A 24,490-nucleotide genomic window follows, 5' to 3' on the forward strand; every position below is an offset into this window, starting at 1 on the left:
ATGCGTTTTGGGAAAGAAGGATTTGCCTGCGAATCTAATTATGATTTTAAAAACCAGTTTGATCAAAATTCTTCGAAATTTTCTTTTTGCATTTTCAATTTTTTTATCTCTATTACAATAACCGCCGACAAAAAAGATCTTAAAATAAGGCACCAAAAAGCATAGACTGAATGTCTTTAAAAAAGAAGAACAATGTAACCCAAAAGTCTGGATAACTTTTCCTCTTGACGCTTTTAAAGTCTTATAACACGAATTGGGTTATTAAAAACAGGAAAACAATTTAAGAAGTAAATTAAGCTTATTGTTTATGATGCGGCGCCTACACTTTAAATCCCTTGAAAATTCCTTAAACGGATTAAATTCTGGTCAACTTTAGGTTGAGCTTAATCTGTTTTCTGGTTTTTCTTCTGAAAATCTCTAAAATCCATCCTGAAATAAGTCTATTTACTCAGTTGCTCAAAGGAAAACTTTTAAAAGAAAACGAAGAAAAATGAGTGAAATAACTGGAATTATACAGTGAACTGTGAATGGACACATTGCGGTTAATGTTGACCTGTTCTGGTTATACGAGCAATTAATTTATTGTCATTAGAAGTAAATTAATTTCAGCTTTCACTTTGATCACTTAACACTTAAATATTAATCAGAAATGATAAAGTTGAAAAAGCACTAATTACTTTCCATTTGTAAATTGCACCTTTACCATTCTCAATCAAATTGAATGAATTAATTTATTATTAATTAGTCTGCAAGTCAATTGTGTCTCTCGTAACGAATTTCATTTTTTAATATCATATCTATTTTACCAATAACATTATTACCATAACTAGTGATTGTTATTAAATGAAACAAAATCTGAATGTTGAGTAGTTTAGTTAAAGTGAAAAATATGATAAACGATAGCGACTATTATGCAGATTAATTGCCATCCCATAGCAACAAATTGGCTTTACAACGTTTCCTATCAAGTAATCAATCCAGTTAGTATTATCAACTTTATTAACATTTAAAGCTGCAAAAATATCCAAACAAAGTAACCAAAAGTTACATTTGCATAAATTCATTGTAAGCTGAAGGTGAACAAAAGTTTCAATCGGTTTCGATAGAACTGAAGATAAATCAATTGTTTTCATTTAATACGAAATTTCTCAACTGATACTCGAACCAAGTTTATACATTTGCAATTAATCGCAGTTAATTGTTTAGTTTGCAACGATTTCCAGTAACATTGAAAAGTAAATTTTCCTGATTCAATAAAATTGGTGTTTTGATTCAATCTGAAATATCCTTGAGGAATCAATTTGTCTTCAGAATTTTAGATTTTCTGTCAAATATTTACTTTCAATATTTATCACCATTTCCAGGCAATATTTATTGTTGAACAATTTTATCATTTTGTTCATTTACGATGAAAGTTTCAGTCAATAGTCAAGAATGAAAAGTTTTACCTTTTGCCGTTTTCATCTTAAATCAGATTGTTCTTGGCCAATCTATGAATGCTGAAATGAAAAAAAAATTAAATCGAAACATCATTTTATCACTCGAATTAAAATCTGAATTCGGTTTATTTATTTTTATCACTTGCACTGGGAGTTGAAACTCCCTGCAACTGCAGATTTCAACTCATTAAGGTTAATCAAAATGTTTATCTTTTGTCAAATTTGACCAAATGTAATCTCAAGTAACTGTGAATGTTGATTTGAATCATGAACTTTGCTTTGCTTCCCATGTAATGATAATAATGACAAGAATGATATAAAGCAATTTATCTGTACATGTTAATCCACGAATTGAGCAAACTAAAAAGATAAACTGACCAGTCAACAATGAATATTCCCATGAGCTTCTCTCTCATGATAAAACATGAAATGAATTAGTTACGTGGTTTCCATCTTTCCCTTGATTCCTTTGTATACATCAATGATAAAAGGTAAGTTGAGTTATCTTTTTTTATTGAACCCTCATTAGTTAAAAATGTTCATTTAAAAGCAAATTAACATTCACACTGTTGCTGGCATCGAGTAATGCATCACTAGTTTGGCAATAAAATTTGATATCAATTATTACTGTTAAACGTCTCTTCATGTGGGCATTCAGTGTTGATGTATAAACCTTTCATGTTAATCAATCAGTTTTCATGGAAATTTTAAAAGCAAACCTTAATTGAAACATGAACAACTTATCAAGTTATCAGAATTCACTTTTTTCCCATTGAAAACATTTTTCCATTTTAATTGACTCGAACCTCAATCCTCATGTTGGCCAATGTGAGAACAGGAAATTCAGATTTTGTTCGAGGAAAAAGAAAATCTTTTCTTTCGAAATTTTCTTGGACTTTTTCCGTTCCAATTGAAACAATTTCCTTTTAATCACAACAATTATCACATTTTTGTTCATTTCAAGGTTCATCGAAATGTTCATATTCATGTTGAGGTTAAATCTTGTTATCAACCTTTAATGTAATAATTTTTCATGTAAAGTAAGACGAGAGAACATGTTTTGTCCAAAACATTGTTGATTCATTTCAATATATTCAAATTGCATACAATTTCATTATTTTTTCCTACAAATTGAAATTCTTTTTATAGGCTCAACCTGTTCATGCTACCTATAACCAAATGAACGTTTTTTATTGATAAGATAACTTTAATATTAATAAAATTGTAACCTGTTTTGGAGGAAAACATTTCTGCTTTTTTAACACAAAATTTTCTATTCTCATGTTTAAATATTTTTACTTGGTTTCTCTTCTGCTTACATTATTCGCTGTTCCATGAACAATGAACTAATGTGTTTCCCTGTTTTACTTTTTCATCCAACAACATTTAAAGTGACAAATGATATTAAAAGTCTGTTTAGTTGTTCAATGATCTGCCTTTAATTTCATCAAAATCATTTTCCAGCCTTTTTCCATTCTAAAATCATGATGATTGAACAATTAATCAAAAACAATTTGACGATAAATTTACAAGTCAATTACAGGTCAAGCACTATCAAGTCTTTCAATTAATCAGCTAGTCTGGAGTCTGAAAGTGCAACAATTTGCATCAAGTGTTCATTAAAAGAGGAAAATTTTAAGTTCGTAATGTTCAAAATCAAAATTGGAAAACTTCATCAAATCAAAGTTCTGTTCTGTCTTTCAATGAAAATGTAGAAAAAGCAACAATGAAAATTCGAACAGAAAACTTCGTCAATCTCGAAGAACTGAAGAAAAATTGATTTTTTAGCTTTCTTCTTATTCGAAAGATTATTTGAATGAAAATTTAAAACAAATGAAATCAAGAAACTGCATCAAAGACAGTTTCTGAAGAAGTGTCTCCGACAAAATTATCGGAAAGAAAAATCTGAAAGTGAGAACAGAAAATCTAAGAATCCAACTTTGATCTTCGTCGACAAATGAAAATTGAAGAGAAAAGAACTGATTTTCGACATTCTTCTGGGTCTAATCATTTTGAATGGAAAGTAAACACCAATACATGAGATCGAAGTTATGATTAAAGGTCAATTGTTCTATTGTTACTGCATTTCAATGCTATTCTGAGGTAATTAGTTTTTTCATTCGAACCTATTGTTGGTGAAATTGTTCTGAAAACTGACTCCATGAATGATAATTTTCCATTGACTAAACCTTGAAATAATCTTTACTTTTTTCATGATTGAAACAAAGTCATATTACTAGGGTTGAATGGAAATAATAACAATAATAACTTGATAAATGATTAACAAAAGGCAAGTTGAAAGAGTAACATGAGACTTGACCTGACACTGAATGCGACAACCTAATGTTACAACTGGAAAATTATCGACCAAAGAAAATGTTTAAATGATTAAATGGTGAAGGAAAATGAGACAATTGAATGAATAGAGAACATAAAAGCGCATCTTTGGATAAAATTATAAACTTGTGATTCCTCAAATATTCATCTGAATGAAGGTTATTTCCGTAAACTATTTTTAACTCATGATAAGTATTGGAATTAATTAAGATTACTATCAATAATGAAATATTGTGTGTTGAACAGATTAACTCAATCTTGTTCGATGTCATTGTTGTCATTGTGATGAATCAATGAATAAATGACAATAAATGTTCAATGTCATGTTTGTTCTGAAAATGATTGCATTATCACACGGAATTATCGCACAATCGAAGAGAGAAAATGAAGTTGCAAGAAAGTGGTTGATCATTTTTTCGATTTTGCATAAAACTTTACATTCTCTGGTTAAGGAATAAGAATTGTGTCGAGAAAAGTATTAGCCGGAAATTAAGTTTACTCAAACAATTTGTGGTTAAGGTGATTGTCAAGATGAGAGACAATTTTGTCTGGTTTGCCTTCATTCAGTTCACAGCCAATTCAACTTTTAAGACTGTTAGACGATATTTATTTTGACTTTTCTGGTTTTTACGCTGATGGAAACATTGATTGAAAACTCCCAAATGAATTGTATTATTGTATCTTAAATCAATTGATTGAAAAAAGAGGGAAACACTAGATGAAAATGAAACTTGATTCAACCTGTCTGCTGAATAAGAAAATAAAATGTTGAACAAATAGAGTTTCACTTTTTCCTCCTTTCATCTGCATTTTCATCAACTTTTTTATCAATTCAATCCATTATTGAATGTTCACTTTAAAATGTTCAACATTTGCTTTCCACATTAATTGAAATGTCCCGAATTGTCATTTACATTTCAACTTTGCCAATATTGAAACTCAATAGCAAAGACCTTTAGTCCAAAAGACTTCAAATAAATCATGAAAAAACAAAAAATGTGTCAACTTAACCACTAAATGTTTTTTCGAAAAACCTTCGAATTCTTTCATTCGATTTTCCCAAAAACTCGTCTTTACTTATCGCAAAAACCATTGAAATCTAACTTCAAACAGAAAATTCTTATTCGCTTTGATTATTTAACTTGAAAAGCGCACGTTTTGATGTCGAGAGTCATTTAGAAAAAGCAAAATCTTGATTTCTATCGAACTATTTTTTTCTCAGAATTTTAGACAAAATTCTTCTTCCTCGATACATTTACTAACGAAATCGTTTTGTGTTTTAGTGTAAACTAGTGTAAACTAAACAAACTAGTGTTTTTTCGAGGATCGTTTTTCATTCGTAATAGTTCATCTTTAAGTGTTATTTGAAAGCAGAATGAACGATGATCGAAAATGTCCTAATTGAAGTTTGACTTTTGTCTTGATTTTAATTTCCTTAAACCAATAAATTGAAAAGGACCGAGTAAAGGTTTTATCTGGTTAAATGAAGCCTTTGCTCTTCCATTGAATCTGAGCAATTGGATACTGAAGCCATCCACATTTGCACCTGTTACGTTACCTAACTTTAAATGGATTCAAATGATTGACTCAATTACACAAGATTAATTAGGAAAAATGCATTTCTCTTTATTAACCCGTAACGTGTTACTCTTGATTTGAAAACCTATGATTAACCAGAAAAGAGTCAACTTGATGTGATAACATTAATTAACCTTAATATTACCCTTTCATCGAGAAGAGAATGATAATTATGGAAAACAAGATTCACTTTTTTTGTGCAAAATTTTCTTCCAATTGAACTAATTTTCCATTCCCAGAATGATTGAGAGATAAATTGTTGCGCACTCAATTGAACACATTTTAATGTCTTTTTGGTTTCATTTTGCATTCATTTGTTCCTCTTTCCTCAAATGTCAGGAAAAGTGCGAAAAGCCAAGAGAGCGTCAACTTTCCTTTGACAACATTTAATATCAATTGTACTGTCACGAGTTAAATTATTGTTTCGATATCAATACTATCATGTTTCATCATGTCAATAATGATAATGATAATCTGATAATGATAGCAAGAATGCGATTCTCACGTATTTCACAGCTACAGCTTCATTCTTTGGTACATCAGATGAGAAGAGAAAAAATATAATGAAGAAAACTGAATAAAAACGAAATATGATATAAATATATTTTTATGGTTCTTTTGGTTCTTTTTTATGTTGCTAATGAAAAATCATTAACATTTCGCTAATGGTAAAGGTTAATAACATGAGTCTGTGTATAAAAACATTGAGTCTATGTTATAATCGAGTAAAGATAAAAGTTTCAAGTTGGCAACAACTGAGCACGAAGGCAAAGGGGAAAAGAGAAGAAAAAGTTTTTCTTTTTCAAGAACAAGTCAGTTGATCATTTTATTGTGTTTAATCAAAATGATGTAACAATTTTGCTGATTCTTTAGACAGTTTGTTGCACATTTCACCTGAGGTTCAAGTTTTGACCCGATAACTTGAGACCTTCAAGTCAGGAAATTTGCTTCAAATTTTTTTATTCCGTGTTACCATTCAGAGGTGCAAAGAAAACATGCAACTTATTATGTTTTCTGGTAGACAAGTTATTCAGACAGAGAATAAAGATTGAGAGGAAACTCAATATTAGTGAAAAATTTTGGTTGAGATTTGGTCAAAAAGAAACAAAATGCTTTATTATCTCAAAATGAAGTAAAAGTTTTGGGAAAATGGGGTCACTCAATAGCTTGAAATCATGCTAAGCACATAGAAAATACTCTTTTCAAGATACGATCTTTAACTATCGCTCTGTTTATCATGTTTGGTTGCGAGAAAATATCTTTCTAATGAAGCAAGTACGCAGCTCGCAACGAACATCAAGTGTTAGAAAATCGGTTTCTTAGAGAAAGTCCTCAAATGTCAGTCAGAGGTCAGATAACCAAGCAACCATGAATGGTCATGAAAACTGTAACTTGAAGCTGGGCAATTGGCAAAATCCTATGGTTTAGATCTGAGACCTGTAGCACCAACCATCCGTGAGTTATGATCAAGAACAGGGTTAAAATGAAAAAAAAACATTTTTCACCTTCGAGCAATTTTTTGATTCAATAGCCAAAGCGGAGATCCTTTGAAACTTTGCGTCAGATAAGATAATCAGTTTAACTTTGATAAAATATTCAAATTATTCCATTACATCTGTGATGAAAACTCCATGTAGACCACTCAGTTTTAATTATTTTAATAGTTCTGAAACTGCATCAAGTTGGTCTTGAGTTGAGCGATTTCATGTTTTTAAAAATTCCAACTGATCAACGGTAAAGCTGAAATTATTGAGTTAATTAAATCGCAAATTATTGAAGACTCAAACTTGATACAAATTACCTTAAGCCTTTACAATCATAATTAGCCATTTTTCAAGTGTAACATAACTTACAATTTTCATCGTTTGTTACTAAGCCAATGACATCTTTTCAACTTATGCCAACCCTTTCAAGTACAATATTTGTATTTCTAATCTTAGCTTCTGGTAAATTTATTCAATTCTGTCACGAGTTGGAACTTTTAGCATTTACAGAAGCTAATGATTTCCGATTGCAGGTGTTGGTGCAAGGAAAATTGCAATTGATCGATAAATGATCAAATTTTTTGGTCTTATAGACAGTTGTGATCAAATATTGAGTCAAACTCATAATCATTTTTGACCTTAAATTTTACTAACTTTTCTCAAACTGCAATAAAAATTGGAAACATTAAATTTTAATTCTTTTTCTTTTTCACTAACATTATCTCGATAATACCGTTTAATGATCTTGTAAGAAGAGTAAGAAACTTGGCGAGTGAATATCGATCAATGTTAATGTAACTTGCACGTTAACTTTATTCAAAATGTCCTTCAAAGTTGCTCCACTTGCTCCATTCAGTCTCAGTTGATCTCATCTTCTAGACTTTGTTTCTTCTCATTCTATCATCTTCATTGACTTCCTTATTCTTTCGTCTTTTTTATTCTGTCTCAAGTTCATCCTCACTAAGATATTAATCAATCAAAAAACATTTTCTTTTCGTTGTTGCTTTCCATTCTCTTCCTTGTTGCTTCTATTATTATTATTATTATTATTATCGTCTGCTCTTTTCATCGATTTATGGTCCTATTCCAAGATTATTTGTTATCCTTTATCATTCGAACCATTTCTTGAAACTCTTTTTTTCCCTTTCATTTTCTGGTTTTTCTTTATTCTCATGGTCTTTTCCATGAATGGATCATAATTTCTCTCATTTCTTGACCAACAAACATTGACTTTTCCGTCAACTTGACAGAAATAGTTGAACACTTTTTTGTGTAAATTTAAAAGATTCATTCAACTCTTCACCTTAAAGTACATTTAAAGTTGAAATCAATTTGATGACTCGATTTTCATCAATTATTTTCCGATAAATGATTTTCTTCAACTCAAAGTTAATCATTTAAAAAGAACTTTCTTTTCTTATTTGACTTTCTGTCAGCTCGTTTTCTACATGAAAGTTTCACCAAAACTCAGTTTACATTCACTTCAGATTCAACTGTTGATAAGACGAAGCAACATGAGCAAAAAGAGTTTCAACAAAATAGTAACTTTGAAAAGATTTCAGATAATGTCCATCAATGTTCAAGTTTTGAGAAAAAATTATTATGATTGATCAAAAGAAGGGAAAGAAAAGCAAAAAGTTCAACTTTGAATATCATTCAACACTCTTCATTGTCCAAAACTATCAATGTCTAGAGAAGGGTTAAAAAGAAGAGAAAAAAAAGAATTACTTTCTGGAATAAAAAAAGATTTTCAACAAAAAAAAAGTTGAAATAAACTTTCAAAGAGTTGATCCAATTGTTGACCCAAACAACCTTATTTGTTATCATCCAGAGATGTTCATTTTGTATCAAGAAAAATGAATCAATTTTCTTTCTCCATTTTCACTCCTTAATAAGTGTTGCCAAACAATTGTAATACCATGAAATGGCGAAAAAGAAAAAATGAAATTCCCTTTAATGAACCAAACAAAAGCTGATAGTAATTAGATAAAAAACAATTGCTTTTCCTTTCTCCAATTGTGACCATTCGATGGACTTTTGATGTTCATCTTGCCTATTAACGTCCAAACTGTTGGTACAAATTTCAATTTACTTTCATGATATTTACTGGGAAAAGTTTTTCTCAAGATTCCATGAAAATTAGAAAAAGTTCATCTTGTGATAATTGATTATTTCTTTGCTTCTATTACTTTTACTGATTAAAAAAGGTTTAACTTTTAATGAGCTCAGCTTCTTGTCTGATTAACTTTTGTAAATATCAAACTGCAACAATTTGTTGATACATTTTTTTCATGTTTATTAATCTGTTTAGAGGAGTAAAAAAATGAAAAGTAAAATGTCATTAGTGAAACAAAAAAGGAAAGTTGAAAAGGCAAAGAAAAATGTTCAATTTTGTTTCTTCTAAAATTATCCCATTACAAGTGTAATTAAATGTTTATCAATTGAAATTGTTGCTACTGAATGGTAATTAAAATAATTTTAGATAATTAAATGTCCATTAAAATTGTTTGTACGGCCGTCTGGTTCCTTTACTGTTGCTTTCATAGGAAAGACAAAAGATGATCAAACATATTGTTCAATGCTAATGGTCCAACAAAGTAATATTTTATGTTAATAACAAGCTAAATGAATATTTACTTTTTCCTTTATATTGATTCAATATAACAATTTGAATCATTTAATAGACAAATGGACAACTCTAATTGGTTTTGATAAACAAACTAAACTCATTTTCGAACAAAAAGTGTCTCAATTTTCAGGAGAAAATGGAAATTTTGAATTTTCCCTTTTTCTATTCAATTACAGTTCGATTTTGATTTTTTTTTGTAAATGAATTTATTCTTGGATTTGGACAAAAGTTGTTTTTGTTTTGAAGATGAATCGATTAAGAAACTTCATTGGCTATCAAAACCTTGTTAACCTTCTCATGTGAGATTATCATGAAGATTATCTTTTGATGAAAGAGTTTAATTCGTTCGAGTTGACACTTCCTTGTCTCAACTGTTTACACTTTGATTGATGGTAAATCTATAAATAAAAACAAGAAGGAAAAAAAGTTTCTACATTCTTCTTGAATCACGTTTTCTCGTTTGAAAATATCACCTTTTCATGATGACTCTATCATTTGGAAATGCTAATGAATTTCATATCGAACGATCGTTGATGACTTTTGACGAAAATCGAGTTTGGAAACAAACATTTTATCATTTGAATTGGAAATGAAACAAATTTTGAAACATTGGTCAGCAATGAAATAGACAATTAGAGAATGAAAATTATCATGATTTTATCCGGAATTTATTTACAAAGCTCAGGGAATCTCGAGTTTTTTTGTGTGAAAAAACGATATCAAAGTTATCTGTTTACTTTCTTTGTTAAGTTGTTTTCATTCCATTTCATCTTGAACTTATTTCTTGTTCACAAGCTATTATTGCTATTGTTATTATTATAACCTTATTGGTTGCGTATTATTCCTGTCTGATTAAAGATATTGTTTCTTTATCTGTTTTTGTTAAAGGATAAATTGATTGTTAAAGAGTGAAACTCACAGAATCCTCAACTTTTCCCTGTAATGATAACAAATAAAATATTATCTTATCGTTCAATGTGATAATAAAGATAGAAGTTAACATTATTCTACTTTTCATTCTTGTTATAATAATAATCACTCCCAGTGTTAATAGGCATGTTTTAAACTCGCAATTTGGGGAACAAGAAAAGTTTTCAACTAAATTCATCTTTCATTGTTTCGAGATAACTTTTATTGTTCAATCATGACTCAATGTTCTGATCAGGAAAAGCTATTTTTAACTTTAACTCCAATAATTGACAAAAATATTTCAATATTCCAAATCCAGGAAAATTCAAAATTCGTTCAACTTCGTTTTCCAAAGATTTAGTTAAACTCTTAAGACTTGAACTTCAGGGTGGATCCGGTTAAGGTAGTTTAATCTAGATCTATGTTATTTAATCATATTTAATCTGTATTAAAATTGATAAGATTTTTAAATTTTTCATCTTTAAACACATCATAAGTGTCCGGTTAAGATGTAAACAAAACATTTCAATGAGTCAAGCCGCGAAAATAGATCTAGATCAAGCATTTTATTGATTCAGATTAAATTATTAATCTACATTAATTCATTTTTAATTAAGATTTTTGCTTAACCGGATCCACCCTCAATTATTCAGTTAAATCATCAAATCCTCAAAGTTGCAAATTATTTCCATTCGAAGTTCAAGTTCATCTTCTAACTTTAAAATCAAAGTTGAAACTTTTCAACAATTCCATTCTTCATGAAATTAACTTCAGATTTCCAAAAACATCGATTTTTATAACTCGAAACAGGGAAGTTCAGATGATTAATTAAACCTGGAAATATTTAGTTTTGACCAATTTTGAGGTCATTTTGTTAAAATTGTAAATTAATGATTAAAGTAAACGATAAATGAATGAAAAATTGTTCAATTGTATTAACTATTTAATATGTAATCCAGATAATTGGTTAAAAGTTTAACAAAATGAATGGAAATGTTAATATTAATAAATGTACAAACTGATGATTCTCATCATTTATAATAATAACAATGATTACAGAATAAGTTAATAATGATAACAATAAATGATGCAAATAGAGGCTAAAAAAGATTCACTGAGGACCCACAAAAATCTAAATAAAAATGGTTTTGTTTGTCATTCGCAAGATAAATTAGTTAATATACTTGTACAATCAATCAATTTGAAGAGCGTAACAATTGAGTTTGGGGAATCTTTTGTTTCGTTTATAAATACAAATTGAGAAATGAATTTGCTTTCAGAGTAAATTTATCAACTAATTGTTAATAATATATGTTTATTGATTGATGAATTAACCAATAAACTATGAATTATTGACAGAATAATAGCTTCAGGATAATCATGGTTTCTCGTCCAATAAAGATTCTTTTTTTTCGATGAACACTTTTTTTCCATTTTATGTTAACAGTTAATCTATTAATGACAAATTCATTTAAATTGTTGCTTTTTCATGTTAAATATTCATTGTTCTGTTTGTAAGCACTTGAATTGATTTGTTTGGCACTTTACTTTTTTGCTGCTCGTTAATTATTGACAAATTAATTTAATTGTCTTTTCCCTTTTGATTCACAGAGACAACCACTGAACTTGAAAGTAAGTCAAAGTTGATTAAGACAAATCATGAACCAAGCAAAGAGGAAATTTCATTGGAAAAATTAATTCAAACCTCAAGTCAAATCCAGAGTATACTGAATACGGTAGGAAATGAAAAGTTATTTACATTTCTTGTAATGGCTTTTGTACGAGATAATAAAGGTAATATTGAACAGTGCTTAGCCAAACTCAAGTTAGGTAAGTTGAAAATTCAATTCTTTTCTCATTTACTCACAATTATCATCAATTGATATCGATGAATCAATGGATTTCAGGGTTACTTGTTCATGCGACTTCCTTATCGAAATTAAATAATCAATGAAAACAAAAATAACTTTGACATTCAGTGCAAGATGGTTAAACTTTAATTTTGTTCAAAAAATGATAAAACTAACAAATCGAATTATTATTAATATGTAAAAAATGAAAATTCAACGAAAGTTAACATTGAAAAGAAAGGTTAACAAAACGTAATCGAACACTTGCTGTTGACAAGCAGATTAAAATACTTCAAATGCAAGACAATTTCGATTTTTGCAAAAAGCTGTTTGGATTGTTTCAGTTCTTTGCTCAAAGTTTTTGATTCGACGTTGAATGAGCTAGAATTTTTTCAAGATTTCAGTCTCAAGTTGATCGAAAGTTGAAAGTGAAAATGATAAAATCTCATAATTTCATGATAATGTTAGAGAAGACTTTTGCGATAGATTTTAGCAAAACGAAAATCAACATTGAAAAGGAACATTTTATTCAAATGTTCTAGTTCTGTCATTTGTCTTTGTAACTGGACGTCTTTGTGGTTGAAGCCACGAGTCTCAGTCTCGGTAACTGTTCTTTCGAAGCTGCTTCGACAATGATTTTTGATTCTTTTGCTCAAACTTTTGAGGCTCTAGAATTTTCGAGATTAATATTTGAAAGGAATCGATCGGAGTGACAAGAAACTCGTGCATGCATTATGAGAATCATTAATGAACGAAATGAGGAAAATTAAGAAATGCATTATTTTGAAATGTGAACAGACCAATGAAGATAATGAAAGTTTGTGAAGCAAGGATAAATGATAATAGTTGCAGCTTATCTGGATAAAGTAATATTTGTTCTTATTGCTGTTCATTTCATCCAATCTCGATCTAATTGAGCAAATTTATTTTTCTCTATTAAATTAATCTGTATTGGTCACTTTAACTATTTATTTTTATTAAGATATCAACGAAGAAGAAGAAGAAGAAAAAAACAAGAAAAGGAAAAGAAGTGAAAGAAAAAGAGAAAAAATCTCACGAAAAAAATTCTCATCTCATCATTTTTATCCATCAGCATTTTCCAGTTTATCCATTCTTATCCTTTTAGCATCCATCATAATCATTCATCATCTTTCGAAGAAAAAAAAATTCGTTTTCGTTCCATCACACAACAAATGAAAAGCACAATCGAAACCCAGCATTTCAAGTAAACTTACTTTCATTCACAAACGAATTTCGTTGTGATGTTTCCAACGATATTTTGTCCTGTTTTTTGCAACAACTTTCATTTTCCTAATCAAAGTTGACACTTTTCATCAGACGAATTCAATTTACTTAATTTCAAGTTTAATTGCAACTTAGCCTGTCACCCTGTTAACCTGTCAAAAGAGTTTCATTGTTTTTAATAATCTTTTGACATTTGCATACTTAATCAAACTCTAATCAAATGTTGGTCCAATTGGTTGAAGATTATTACAAAAATTAATCGAACATTTGAATGTGAATTTGTCGTAAAAGTAAAACGAAAAAGTTTTCACAATCAATTTACTTTAGACACTTTTTCATTCAACAGTTACTTTGTTTTTCGTCAACTTTGATTGTTGCTTTGAATTGCAATTGATTTGATATGATTAATGAAAGTTGATTGGCAGTTGAAGTTGAATAACAATCAAAATGGTTCAATTGTTAACTCATAATCTGTGAGTTGAAATCCAAATGGAAGGGAAAACATGGAAATGAGGATGAAAAAGGTGAACTTGAAGCCTATAACTTTACTCGAGACGACCTATAACATTGAACAGATAGTGATGCGGAAGAAGATGAAGATAATTCATCATCATGAGGTTCAATGAGACTGAACATAAAGTATTCAAAGGTTTGTAAACCACAAAATTTAACAACAAGTCAAATTGCAACAAATTTTTTCTTTCAATTCTTTTTACTTTTTTTCTCTCTCTCTTCATTCCCCATTCAAATCGCAATTTTTGTTAACAGATTTTTGCCTTCTATTTATTTTCATCATTTTGCCAGTTGTATCTGATTGAATAAGGTAAAGCAAAAGGTAAACCTTTCTTGATTATCATCAATGGAATGGAAAAAATTTACGTTCGTCTCTCTATCAAGTGAAGAGTGAAATGAATCGCAAGTGAATCAGGGTTAAACATGGTCAATAAAAAAGTTTCATTGAGCGAATGAATTTTAAGAAGCTGATTGATTGCTTGAAAAGCTTTGAATACATTTTCACAATTTTAGTCTTTTTCAACATTCTTTCTATTAGAATGCAAAACTATAAAGTAAAGTGTATTGAAATTAGTCTCATCTGATGAATAACACGCTTTTGTAAACGTAAATATTCAGTTGACTCGAACTTTCTTTTCATTTCGAAGCAACAGTTTCTTCCATCAATGCTTTTCGATATTCACTTGAATCTAAATTTTTACCTCTTTCAAACATTCTTATAGTTTCAACCATCATTATAAAGTCCATTTTGGTTGAGGAAATCATAAATTTCATGTTCTAACCTTTTCTGTGGTTTTGGCAAAACCTAATCATATGCGATTCGATTGAAGAAATGATCATGAAATTACTTGATATTTTGTTCGCAAGTGGAAAATGCTTGAGATCGTAATTCTGTATCAATATGAACATCGATTTGAAACAAGTTCTGATCTGAAAAGTTGCGATTTGAGAATATGTTGAAACAGAAAAATGTTTATTCGTAAATTTTCATTTCGATTATTCAGTTGTTCAAGATTAACATTTCATTTTCATGTCTGTATGATTTCGTCCATGATTCAACTCGAACCAACCTTGAGTAAAAATAAGTTAATGAGAAGTATTAGGTTAATCAGAGAAGTACGATTGGAACTTTGGTAATCATTTATTGAGAGAAGGTTATGCATCAGAATATATCGATAAATTCTTTGGCTATCTTAACGAATTTGGTTAAATTAGCAAAAAAACAATTTCGTCTGGAATGCTTCATGGCCACAGTTAATGTTTCATGTTGAGGTTGAAGTGAATCAATGGGCGGAATTCGGTCCAATTAAATGAAAATTATCAGATAAATTGTTGAATCATACAGATTAAGTTGAGACAGACAAACGTTGGTGGGAAACATGGCAAGTTTATTGAGCCAAAAATGTATAAAAAAGCCATGATAAACATTATTCTGTTTACTCAGAGTAACTGAGTATTATTGGTACACATTGAAACTTGATATGATTATTATGATCATTATGAATAGTTTCACCTTGAAAGTGATTCTTAAAGCACTCAAGACCCAAGATAGTTTCTAGACTATTGAACAGATTCAATGTGAGCTTCTAGTCACCAATAAACATTTATTTATAAACATTACGATAAATCATTGAAAAGTGTTACCTTATCATTGAAGTGCGATAAATCCATTTAAAAAGATCTCTGATAAATCTTTTAGTTTCTTCTCTTCGAAACTGTCTTCTCGGTAAATCCTGATGGTTCAACCCAAACCCTAACTCATCCATCAGCCTAAAAATATCTCAATCTCGAAATGCAAAAATGCAACATTCGATTCTCAACCGAACGAGAAAAAAAACTCAAAGTCACTTGTTAATTATAGATATAAATATCACTCCCAGTGAAACAGTAAATCACCTTCAATAATCACTATTTGATGATTGTAAAGCAAAGTTTCAATTCTTCACCTTCACGCAACATTTCAGTTGAATTATATCAAGCTGAACAATGAAAGTAAAGAAGCTTAACAATGATTCAATAAACTGGAATATCTGAATAAACAGATAAGTTGAAAAGGCAAAACTGATTTTCAATTGAATTTCATTTTCTCTTCAAGTTACATTATTTCATTATGAAAGCATAATAATATCGATCGAAACCCAAAACGAAACAATAAATCTGAAACATTCCAATAACTCTAAACATTGAAGCAAACTGGAAATGAAAAAACATTAAACCAATTGACCTTCAAAAGTATAATAATGTAAACCCTTTTCGTGTTTCGAGGAAAGGAAAAGTTCACAGATGAACATTTCATGAATGAAAGTATTTAATAACGCACGTTCATCCCATAATAGCTCGAGATGAGAAATGAAATTGCTCGTGAAATTGGCTTAATATTTACTCCTTTCATAACTCTTGTCTCTCCCAATGAGTTCAATTTAATCTCATGAATCCCTGGTGTGTATTCAACTGGTTGAACTTGTAAAAAATCTCTTTTTTTACTGAGCAACTTTCTTCTTCTTCTTCCTCATCATCTGATAATATGTAGACAATGATGATAATAAGAGAGATAAATGTTTGTATATTCACTGGCAAGTTTAATATTGCTCAGCCATTTAGGAATGAAAAGGTTGCTTTGCTTTTCCTCTTCAATCTCGTTTCAACTGAAATATCTTTTTCTCGCATCTTTCCTTTCATCTCGAGAATTCACTTTCTTGCTCTTTTTTTACTCAGACAGGGAGTGAAATTGTTCAAACTTTATCTTCATCTTCTCCTGCTGAGATTGCAACACTATCTTATTTTTTTGTTTCGTTGCCATCTTGTTTCTGATTATTCTGAGTAAATATTTTTTCCCTTTTTCCACGACCAACCATTGTTGACCCACTTACAACACTTGTTGGAATGAATATGCTTCGAATATGAATGAAACTTCATTTCAGGTTATAATTTTTATTCTTTTCATTTCACTTTTTTCCATTTCTGCATTTTTCACCTTTTCAGTAAACATATGAATCCTTATTTTTTGCTTAAAAACTCAACTCCAATTAGCTATAAATAGACCTTAATTTAGGACAACTGAACGTTGTACGACTTGAGATAAAATCTCGAGTTCGATGTAAACTTATAGTTTATAACGAGCTGAGAATGAAACATAATAGTTCATAAACTAGCTCTAGACGTATAATGAAACACGCATGAAGAAATCGCCATCGAATATTTTAGTCGGAAAGATTTATGATAAGATGTTAACCAGTATTGTGATGATAAGAGACTTTGTTGTCTAATGATGAGTTTGGAGGCGATTTAATCTAACCTAATCCAACACATGATTCATGGTGATGAATCTTATTCATCTCTAAATTGCAACCTCAGGCAAATATTCTGGAGTCAAACGTCTTCACCCACAAATCCATTCACTTCTCATCGTCTAATATGATGAATCTCATGAAGGTTCCTTTTTTGATTCTCTTTTTGTTATTCATTATCTTTTGATTATATATTACCATCTCAATCTCCAATTTGATCAGATTGAACGATAAGAATTCGGAACAGAGAACTTGTTTGAAAGCAGAGATTTATACTTAACTTGAGGGTGCGGTCCAAGAACATCGATTAAAAAGAATCAAAATATTACTTTGCAACAATTAGTTGCTAGTTCTATTTTTCAATTCATCATTATTCCAATGATCATCTTTCAATTTATCATCACCGACTTAACCTTTGCCAGAATTTCCAGAGCTATTCTAATCAATGTCCAAATTTCTTCACTTCAAGTGAACCAATCGATAAAAAAGGCTATAAAATTATGCACTGACCTGATTAATTTATTAAATTTCATGAGCCATTCATCATAAAGCTTTTTTCTTATTTCTGGTTCTTAGAGCTGATCGAACGAAATTCCGACTAATTTTTACGTTTCGTTTTTAATGGAAAAAATCAAACTTCAGAAATATCTTCGAACGAAAAACAACATTCTGATTGAAAAATAATCTGATGAAGTAAAATAAGCAAAAGTTGCAAATTTCACCTGAAAATGTTCGTTACATGAAAATTCAATTTTTAATTGGTTAACCTGAAACTGGAATGTAATTTGATGATCGAAAAGGCGGATTTGCCCGAAACTTGAAAAATTTGAAACAAAATGACTTATCGAGCTTATCCATTGTTTCAGTTAATATTATCAATAATGTATTTGGCAAGATGAAACATGACAGGAGCAATATATTACTTTATCATGAACAGTTTGTCCAACTTGTTCAACTTAATATGTTGATTGTGAATGCTTTTGAAGGCAAAAATGATGCAAATCTTTTGCTGAAAATGGTTATTGAAACAAAATGAAATGAAAAAAGTTGTTTTTCCCTTTTTCCATGTACCTTTTATTCACATCCTTACATGATTATTAATATAAAATAATGAAAATTTTGTTCACCCAAAAATGAAATGATAATTTAATTTACTTTTAATGATAATGTGAACATGAAATTAAATTGCAAGGTTAAAAGGATTGACAGAAACTCTTCATTGATTCATTCCTTTACTCAGCCTTTCATTTTTATTCATCATTAGTTGTTGTTACATATTTATATTTTGTACTTTAACTTGATAACTGTTGGCCTTTCACCTTTAATCGAATCGAGCCAGTTCCACAATCTCGAGATTTGAATGATAATGATAACTCTGTTAATGATATTCATTAGGAAGAATAATATTTGTCAGAATATGTTTATCGCAGTTTACTTTCACTTCACTTGATTCTCATCAAATCTTCTGTCAGTTGATTCATGATATTAATTTTCATTATAACCTGTAGAATGCTGTTTTCGAGACTGAACGGGCAATCATTTTCCATTGTATTCTTAGACGAAAAGCTTCATTTGAATTTCATCTGCCAATCAAAATATGGAACAAAATTGTTCACTTTGATTGAAAATTAATATTTTGTTGGTTCTTTTCATCAATCAAATTGGCTTTACAATTTGCTAATTTCATATAATAGACTTTTGAAGTAAGTCAGCATTTGGGATTGAATTTAATAAGGCAATTTAAAGTAAGAAAAGTTATCCATTTAAAGGTTAAAAGGGTAAAAATGCAAGAAATTTACAGTTTTTAGCTTGACTTAACATGCAATTCAATTGGGAAAATCATTTTACGCTTATCTGTTGAATCCAAATAATATTAAGAGTTGTGAATATTTAAAATGCTGTGGTTTTCGAGTTGAAAGAGCAAGTGCAACAAGTGGTTAATTCAGTTCATTGGAGTTTAAATTGAATGGCGCATCATCAGTCATCGAACCCAACCTTAATTAAATTCATTGAACAGCATTCAGATCCAGAAAGATTGAGAAAAACGAAAATTACAGCAAATACTTTGATAGCTTCAGATCAAAGCAAAGCCAATAATATTAGCAAACGATAGATTTGAAGATAAAAACTTTAGTTCCAATAAACTGTTTCAAATAAGTTTAGATAAATCAAAATCCACAAAACTTGAAACTCGATGAACACACATTATAATTCGAATTGTTTTTTCGCCCAATTCTGTGCATCTGAAATGATCAACTTTGAAGTTCTGATACAACAAACCAAAACTGACAGAACTCGAGTTGAATCAACTTTGACTGAAACTTTGATTTTGTTACAAAAATCATTTTCAGATTGAAAGAAACAAGAAATTCTTTCTCGCCAAACTTTTCGATGTTGGATCAAATATTTAACTTGAAAATGAATCTATAAATTCTGTGAGCCTTCGTCATTGTCCATTATAATGGAATGAATTTTATTGAATAATTTTTGCTCTTTTCTCTGTCAGAACATTTTTCACTTTGTTATATATTCATAAACTCTTTGGACACAGTGAGTAATGGTTTAATCTAAATATTTATCTTCATTGAAATTACAAGTCAAAAGTTGTGTTGTTTGCTGATGTATCGGGTAATATTGAATGTGATGAAATTTGAAATGTTTCTATTATCCTGAATTTGAATCAATTTTGCCTGTTGAATGAGAGTGAAAAAAGGAGGCAACAAAAAAGGTAAACAATGAATATAATGGTAAAGGTAAAAGAAGCACAAAAATGAGTCCAAAAAAGTGTTTTCCAGATTGATTTGATTATTTTTTATTCTTAATCTTGTTTCTCTTTTATGTTCAATTTGCATGCAATTTAGTTACTCTATTGGAAGCTTGTTCATAAAATAAAACTTCAATCATCATCATCATCACAATTGATAGGAAAAAGAGTAAAAAGAAAATTATGAAAAATAGAAAAAAAAGTGAAATAAATTTACAAATAACACGTAAATTAAAAAAGCAAAATGAAGGAATTAAATTGATTTTGAAAAATTGGGAAAACTTTTCTTCTCTTTTAAGCATTTCTCTTTCAATTGATCATTTATTTTCAATAATGATTGTAAAATGAGCACGTAAATGTTTATGGTGATGATAATGATTTTGGTTATAAAGGTAAGAAGAGGAAAGAAAAGTTTCGATTCATTTTGTTTGATTGTTTCACTTTGCATTACAATTTGTACTTTTCAATGGAAGACAATTTTACAAAATAATTGTCACAATTTGTTTGCCTTTTTTTCAGTGCAATTTCAACTCACGTTAAGACAACACTTGAATGTTTCTGATGCGAAAAGTTTACCTGGAAAAGGGAAACTTGAAATTCATTCTGTCAGTTCTATCAATAGGAATGAGTATTAACTTCGTTTTCATCTGACAATCTTTTCACTTTTATCTTTATTCTGACCAATTTTTGCTCAATTTAACGAGAATCCATTGAAAATCTTATTCGACCACATTCAGTCTTTACTTACATGATACAGTTTAAAACAATTGATTTTTTGTGACTTGTCGATGAGTAATACTGAACTTTTATTTCACTCGGTATTGCTTCTGATTTAAAATGATTATTTGGCGAGAAAATGAGGAAAAAAATATTTTTGTTCCGATCCGTTTAATCGATTGCTAAAACATGCCATTTATTAGTGCTGATTAAGATTCGGTTGAGTATAATTATGGTTATTTGGGGTAATTTTGTTTTCTGTTTCCACTTTTTTTCGTTCTTTGATTTGTTTGTCGTAGTTGTGTAATTTGAATTGAGGATGGATATTGATATTGAAACTCGTGTTATTCAGATATATTTATCACATTATAATGATTCTCTTCTCTATTCCTCTTGATTCTCTGGCCTCGTGAGAATGATGAGTAGAGGAAAATGTTGAGATTGTTCTTTAGAAAATCAATCACACAGATTGCTGTTTATTTATTCACTTGTTGAGTAGATGAGTAGGAGAAGTGACTAAGGAATGTTAAATACCTGGAAAAAGCAAGCCATCAACTAAATTGTATCAAACGATGAGGCTGTTTTGAAAATTGTCACTCTTTGACTTTTTTATCTTAGTACTTAGATCGCATGTGGCAACAGTTTCAATACGATTTCATTTCACATTTAAAACATTTTTTGATTCCAGATGCGATGAAGATTGGCGATTCTTTTCATATTCAGACATTAGATTGTCTTAGACGATAGATTAGTTGGCTGAATGCTTCACTCATTGGTATGGGTTTGGTTTCAAGTTTTTGAACAGGATCATAAGATTGGCCAATTGTTAGTACTTTAATTTAGTTAGAAAAATTAAGTTTCTATTAATTTAGATTCTCGAAAAATCTCTGATAAGTGTATTCAACTCATTTTATAATTCAGACTCGACAAAACCAAGATAAGTTTCCCTCTTCGTTTCCTCCATTGACTTGAAAATTGATTTTTACTAATACTTTTCGTTTGCCATAGCAGTTGATCATCTCTAATCTGAATAATATCGATTCGTTGAGTTTTTCGTTTAATATTTATGAACAGAAAGTTGAGTAAATTAAAAGATATTTCAATTAAATTTCAAATTCTGTTAAAGATTTAAAAACGATGCGCAGTTTCCAAACAAAGAAGAGTATCATTTTTCCGAGAATTCCCATTCGAGAGAAATATTTTCCTCAATGATTTATTCCAATTTTCATCGCCGAACATCCAACTTAACTGGACAAAATCCTGACCAAACTTGCCTCCAAAGTTTCCATCATTTGGGTTCAACTATAGATTTGCTTTGAAGAAGCAAGAAATATGAAAAGTAATGATCACCAGAAATGCTGTTTTTTATATTATTTTGTTTCTTTTGCTTCATTTTGTTTTCTTTTTGCTCTTGAAATTATTTCTTTAGTAATTTTTGTTTCTTTCATAGTTGATTGTTGCCATGAAATATAGGCTTATAATGAAAAAGCCAAACCTTTTTGATTCATTGAAACTGCGATCAAATTGTTCATTATCATACTTTGAGTAGAAGTTGCTTTTGACTGGAAAAAAATTGTTTTCTTTTTTTATCATAAATTTTGTTTGTCTCATCATCCTGTTCAACTTTTTTATTCCATGAAACATTCTGAATACTTTCATCATCATCTCACTGATGATGAAACTTTACACTTTTCGCTCAATCTCAATACATTTATATTGATTCTTTCGTTATATTAGGCTAGTCACCCGAGAATCGGTCGTTAACCTTGCCTTCATTATTATTGCTTCTCTTCTCATCTTGTTTCGTTTTATTTCTCATCATCATGTTCGTCTTATTTCTTTTTCATCTCCCAACTCATTCTGTCGACCTTGTTTACAACAGAAAAGACCATAACACTTCATGATAATGACCTGGTTCTTTGGTCAGGCAAGGGAAACCTCACCAGCTATTAGAATAATGGTCAAGCTTATTCACAGCAAAGTCAAATGAAATATAGATCTAAAACATTTCAAATCATTTTCTTGTTACTTTGATTATATTTTTGAAACAAGATACAAGAAAAAGAATAAAAAAGTTGAAACGAAATAAACTGAAATAATAAGCTATAAATTAGTTAAAATTTACTTAACTCAATTGACGAATGAACAGAAAAGGTTTCAAGCCATTTCACGACTCAAATGCACTCTACTTCATTCCATCCCTGGTTAACCAGAAATCGTGATAATATTGACGAATTAAAGCGATCATAAGATTTTCGCAAAACTCGCAGAATTTTCAAGTCGAATTGGAGAGTTTCAGTTTTATTCTGAAAAAAGCTAGCATTTTTGCTAATTCGTTTGGTCCGAAATTTGCGCAGTTTTTGATCGAAGCTATCAAGTGTTTGAATTTTGGTTGAATGAGAAAATTACAGTTTCGATTGCAACTACATTAGAGGTTTGAGGAAAGAGTTTTGCTGAGTCAAGATTGCGCTGTCTGTAGATCAGTATCTTCATGTTGGATGAAAAGTCGTGAAACTGACAGAAACATTAGTTGTTCATTTATCATTCAACAAGTTATATCAACTATTTGTAAAAATGTTTTAAAAGTTGGCTCTATAAACGAACCTAGTTTCATCTTGTATTACAAGTTATTATTAATACCATCAAATTGATCAATTACACTTTCCAATCTTGCGATTTAGTCTCATCAGTAATGCGTTCTATCGATAATATCAGTCTAGATAATATCGATTTCCAATCTTTAATAATCTTTTTAATAGCGATCCAGAATGTTCTCATTGATAAATATTTCAAATTTTGTTCAAATTTTCACCTAATGAACTTGCGACTGCTTAATAGCGAATTCAATCGGACGCTCAATCAAACATATTTTTACACAAAACTTCGTCAATCGTCAATCCAACAAATCGTCAAATTTTTTCTTTTGAAGTTCAAGTCGTAATTTATAATAGATTGGAAAACAGTTTTGATGAAGAAATGGCGAAACTAAAATATTATTGAAAGTAAATTAAAATGATGAAAGACTCAGAATTTTTCAATTTGATGAAAGTTTCTCTTCAAGTTATTCTTAATATCAACTTGACTGATTGAATAGAATCTTTGATCATTCCATTCCAATTCGGAAATGCAAAATCCTCTAAGGATATCCGAGTTGAAAATTCAGTGTCACCAGGAAAAAGAGAAGCTGCTCGAAAAAAGAAGATAAAATCGGCTGATGAAGAAAAAGATGAAATATTTTGATTCATTATGACAAACACTTTGATTTACCTTTCGAAAGTTCATTTTAATGAAATCACAATTTCGGTAAAATAAAAAGCAAGTTTACTTGAAAAGATAATCACAAGGAAATGTTGTTAAATACTGAACAAGTTGCGTGTAAACATGTAATTGAATTGGAATGAGCAGAAATCTATAAAATCAGATAAACTGGCCAGTAAAGAGCGCAATGAAAAGGTAAAGCCAAAAAAAGTGGAAATGAATAAATTCCAATGGAGAATATATTTATTCATTTGATGAGCAATTTCATTCTTCATCATCATTATTACACTTAACCATTACCATTATTATACTCTGAATGATTACCATCGACTTGATGGTTCCTTTGAATGGCGAAAAGAAGAAAAAGTTTTGCAAAAACATTTCTTCACCTTTCATCACAAGATAACCACAAAATATAAAAAATATTTTATGATGAAAACAGAGGAATGATGATATTAAAGTGAATTTTGTGTGTTTCCC

At 29.7% G+C, this 24,490-nt stretch overlaps 1 protein-coding gene across 2 annotated transcripts in view; it reads left to right on the forward strand.

The window, feature by feature from the left end:
* The window catches only part of LOC107369186 (uncharacterized), a 58,886-nt gene that overhangs the window by 25,014 nt on the left and 9,382 nt on the right, over positions 1-24,490 (forward strand). For both annotated transcript variants that reach the window (XR_016200322.1, XM_015937113.3), the window contains exon 3: positions 11,988-12,206. Coding sequence is in view for 1 of the 2 variants with exons in the window: in XM_015937113.3 (XP_015792599.1) it covers positions 11,988-12,206 (219 nt within the window). In the remaining variant the exon portion in view is untranslated. The remainder of the gene's footprint in view (positions 1-11,987; positions 12,207-24,490) is intronic.

The sequence above is a fragment of the Tetranychus urticae genome, chromosome 3 (assembly GCF_039701765.1).
Source record: "Tetranychus urticae isolate SD_2017Ah chromosome 3, NJAU_TeUrti_SD_1.0, whole genome shotgun sequence".
Lineage (NCBI taxonomy): Eukaryota > Metazoa > Arthropoda > Arachnida > Trombidiformes > Tetranychidae > Tetranychus > Tetranychus urticae.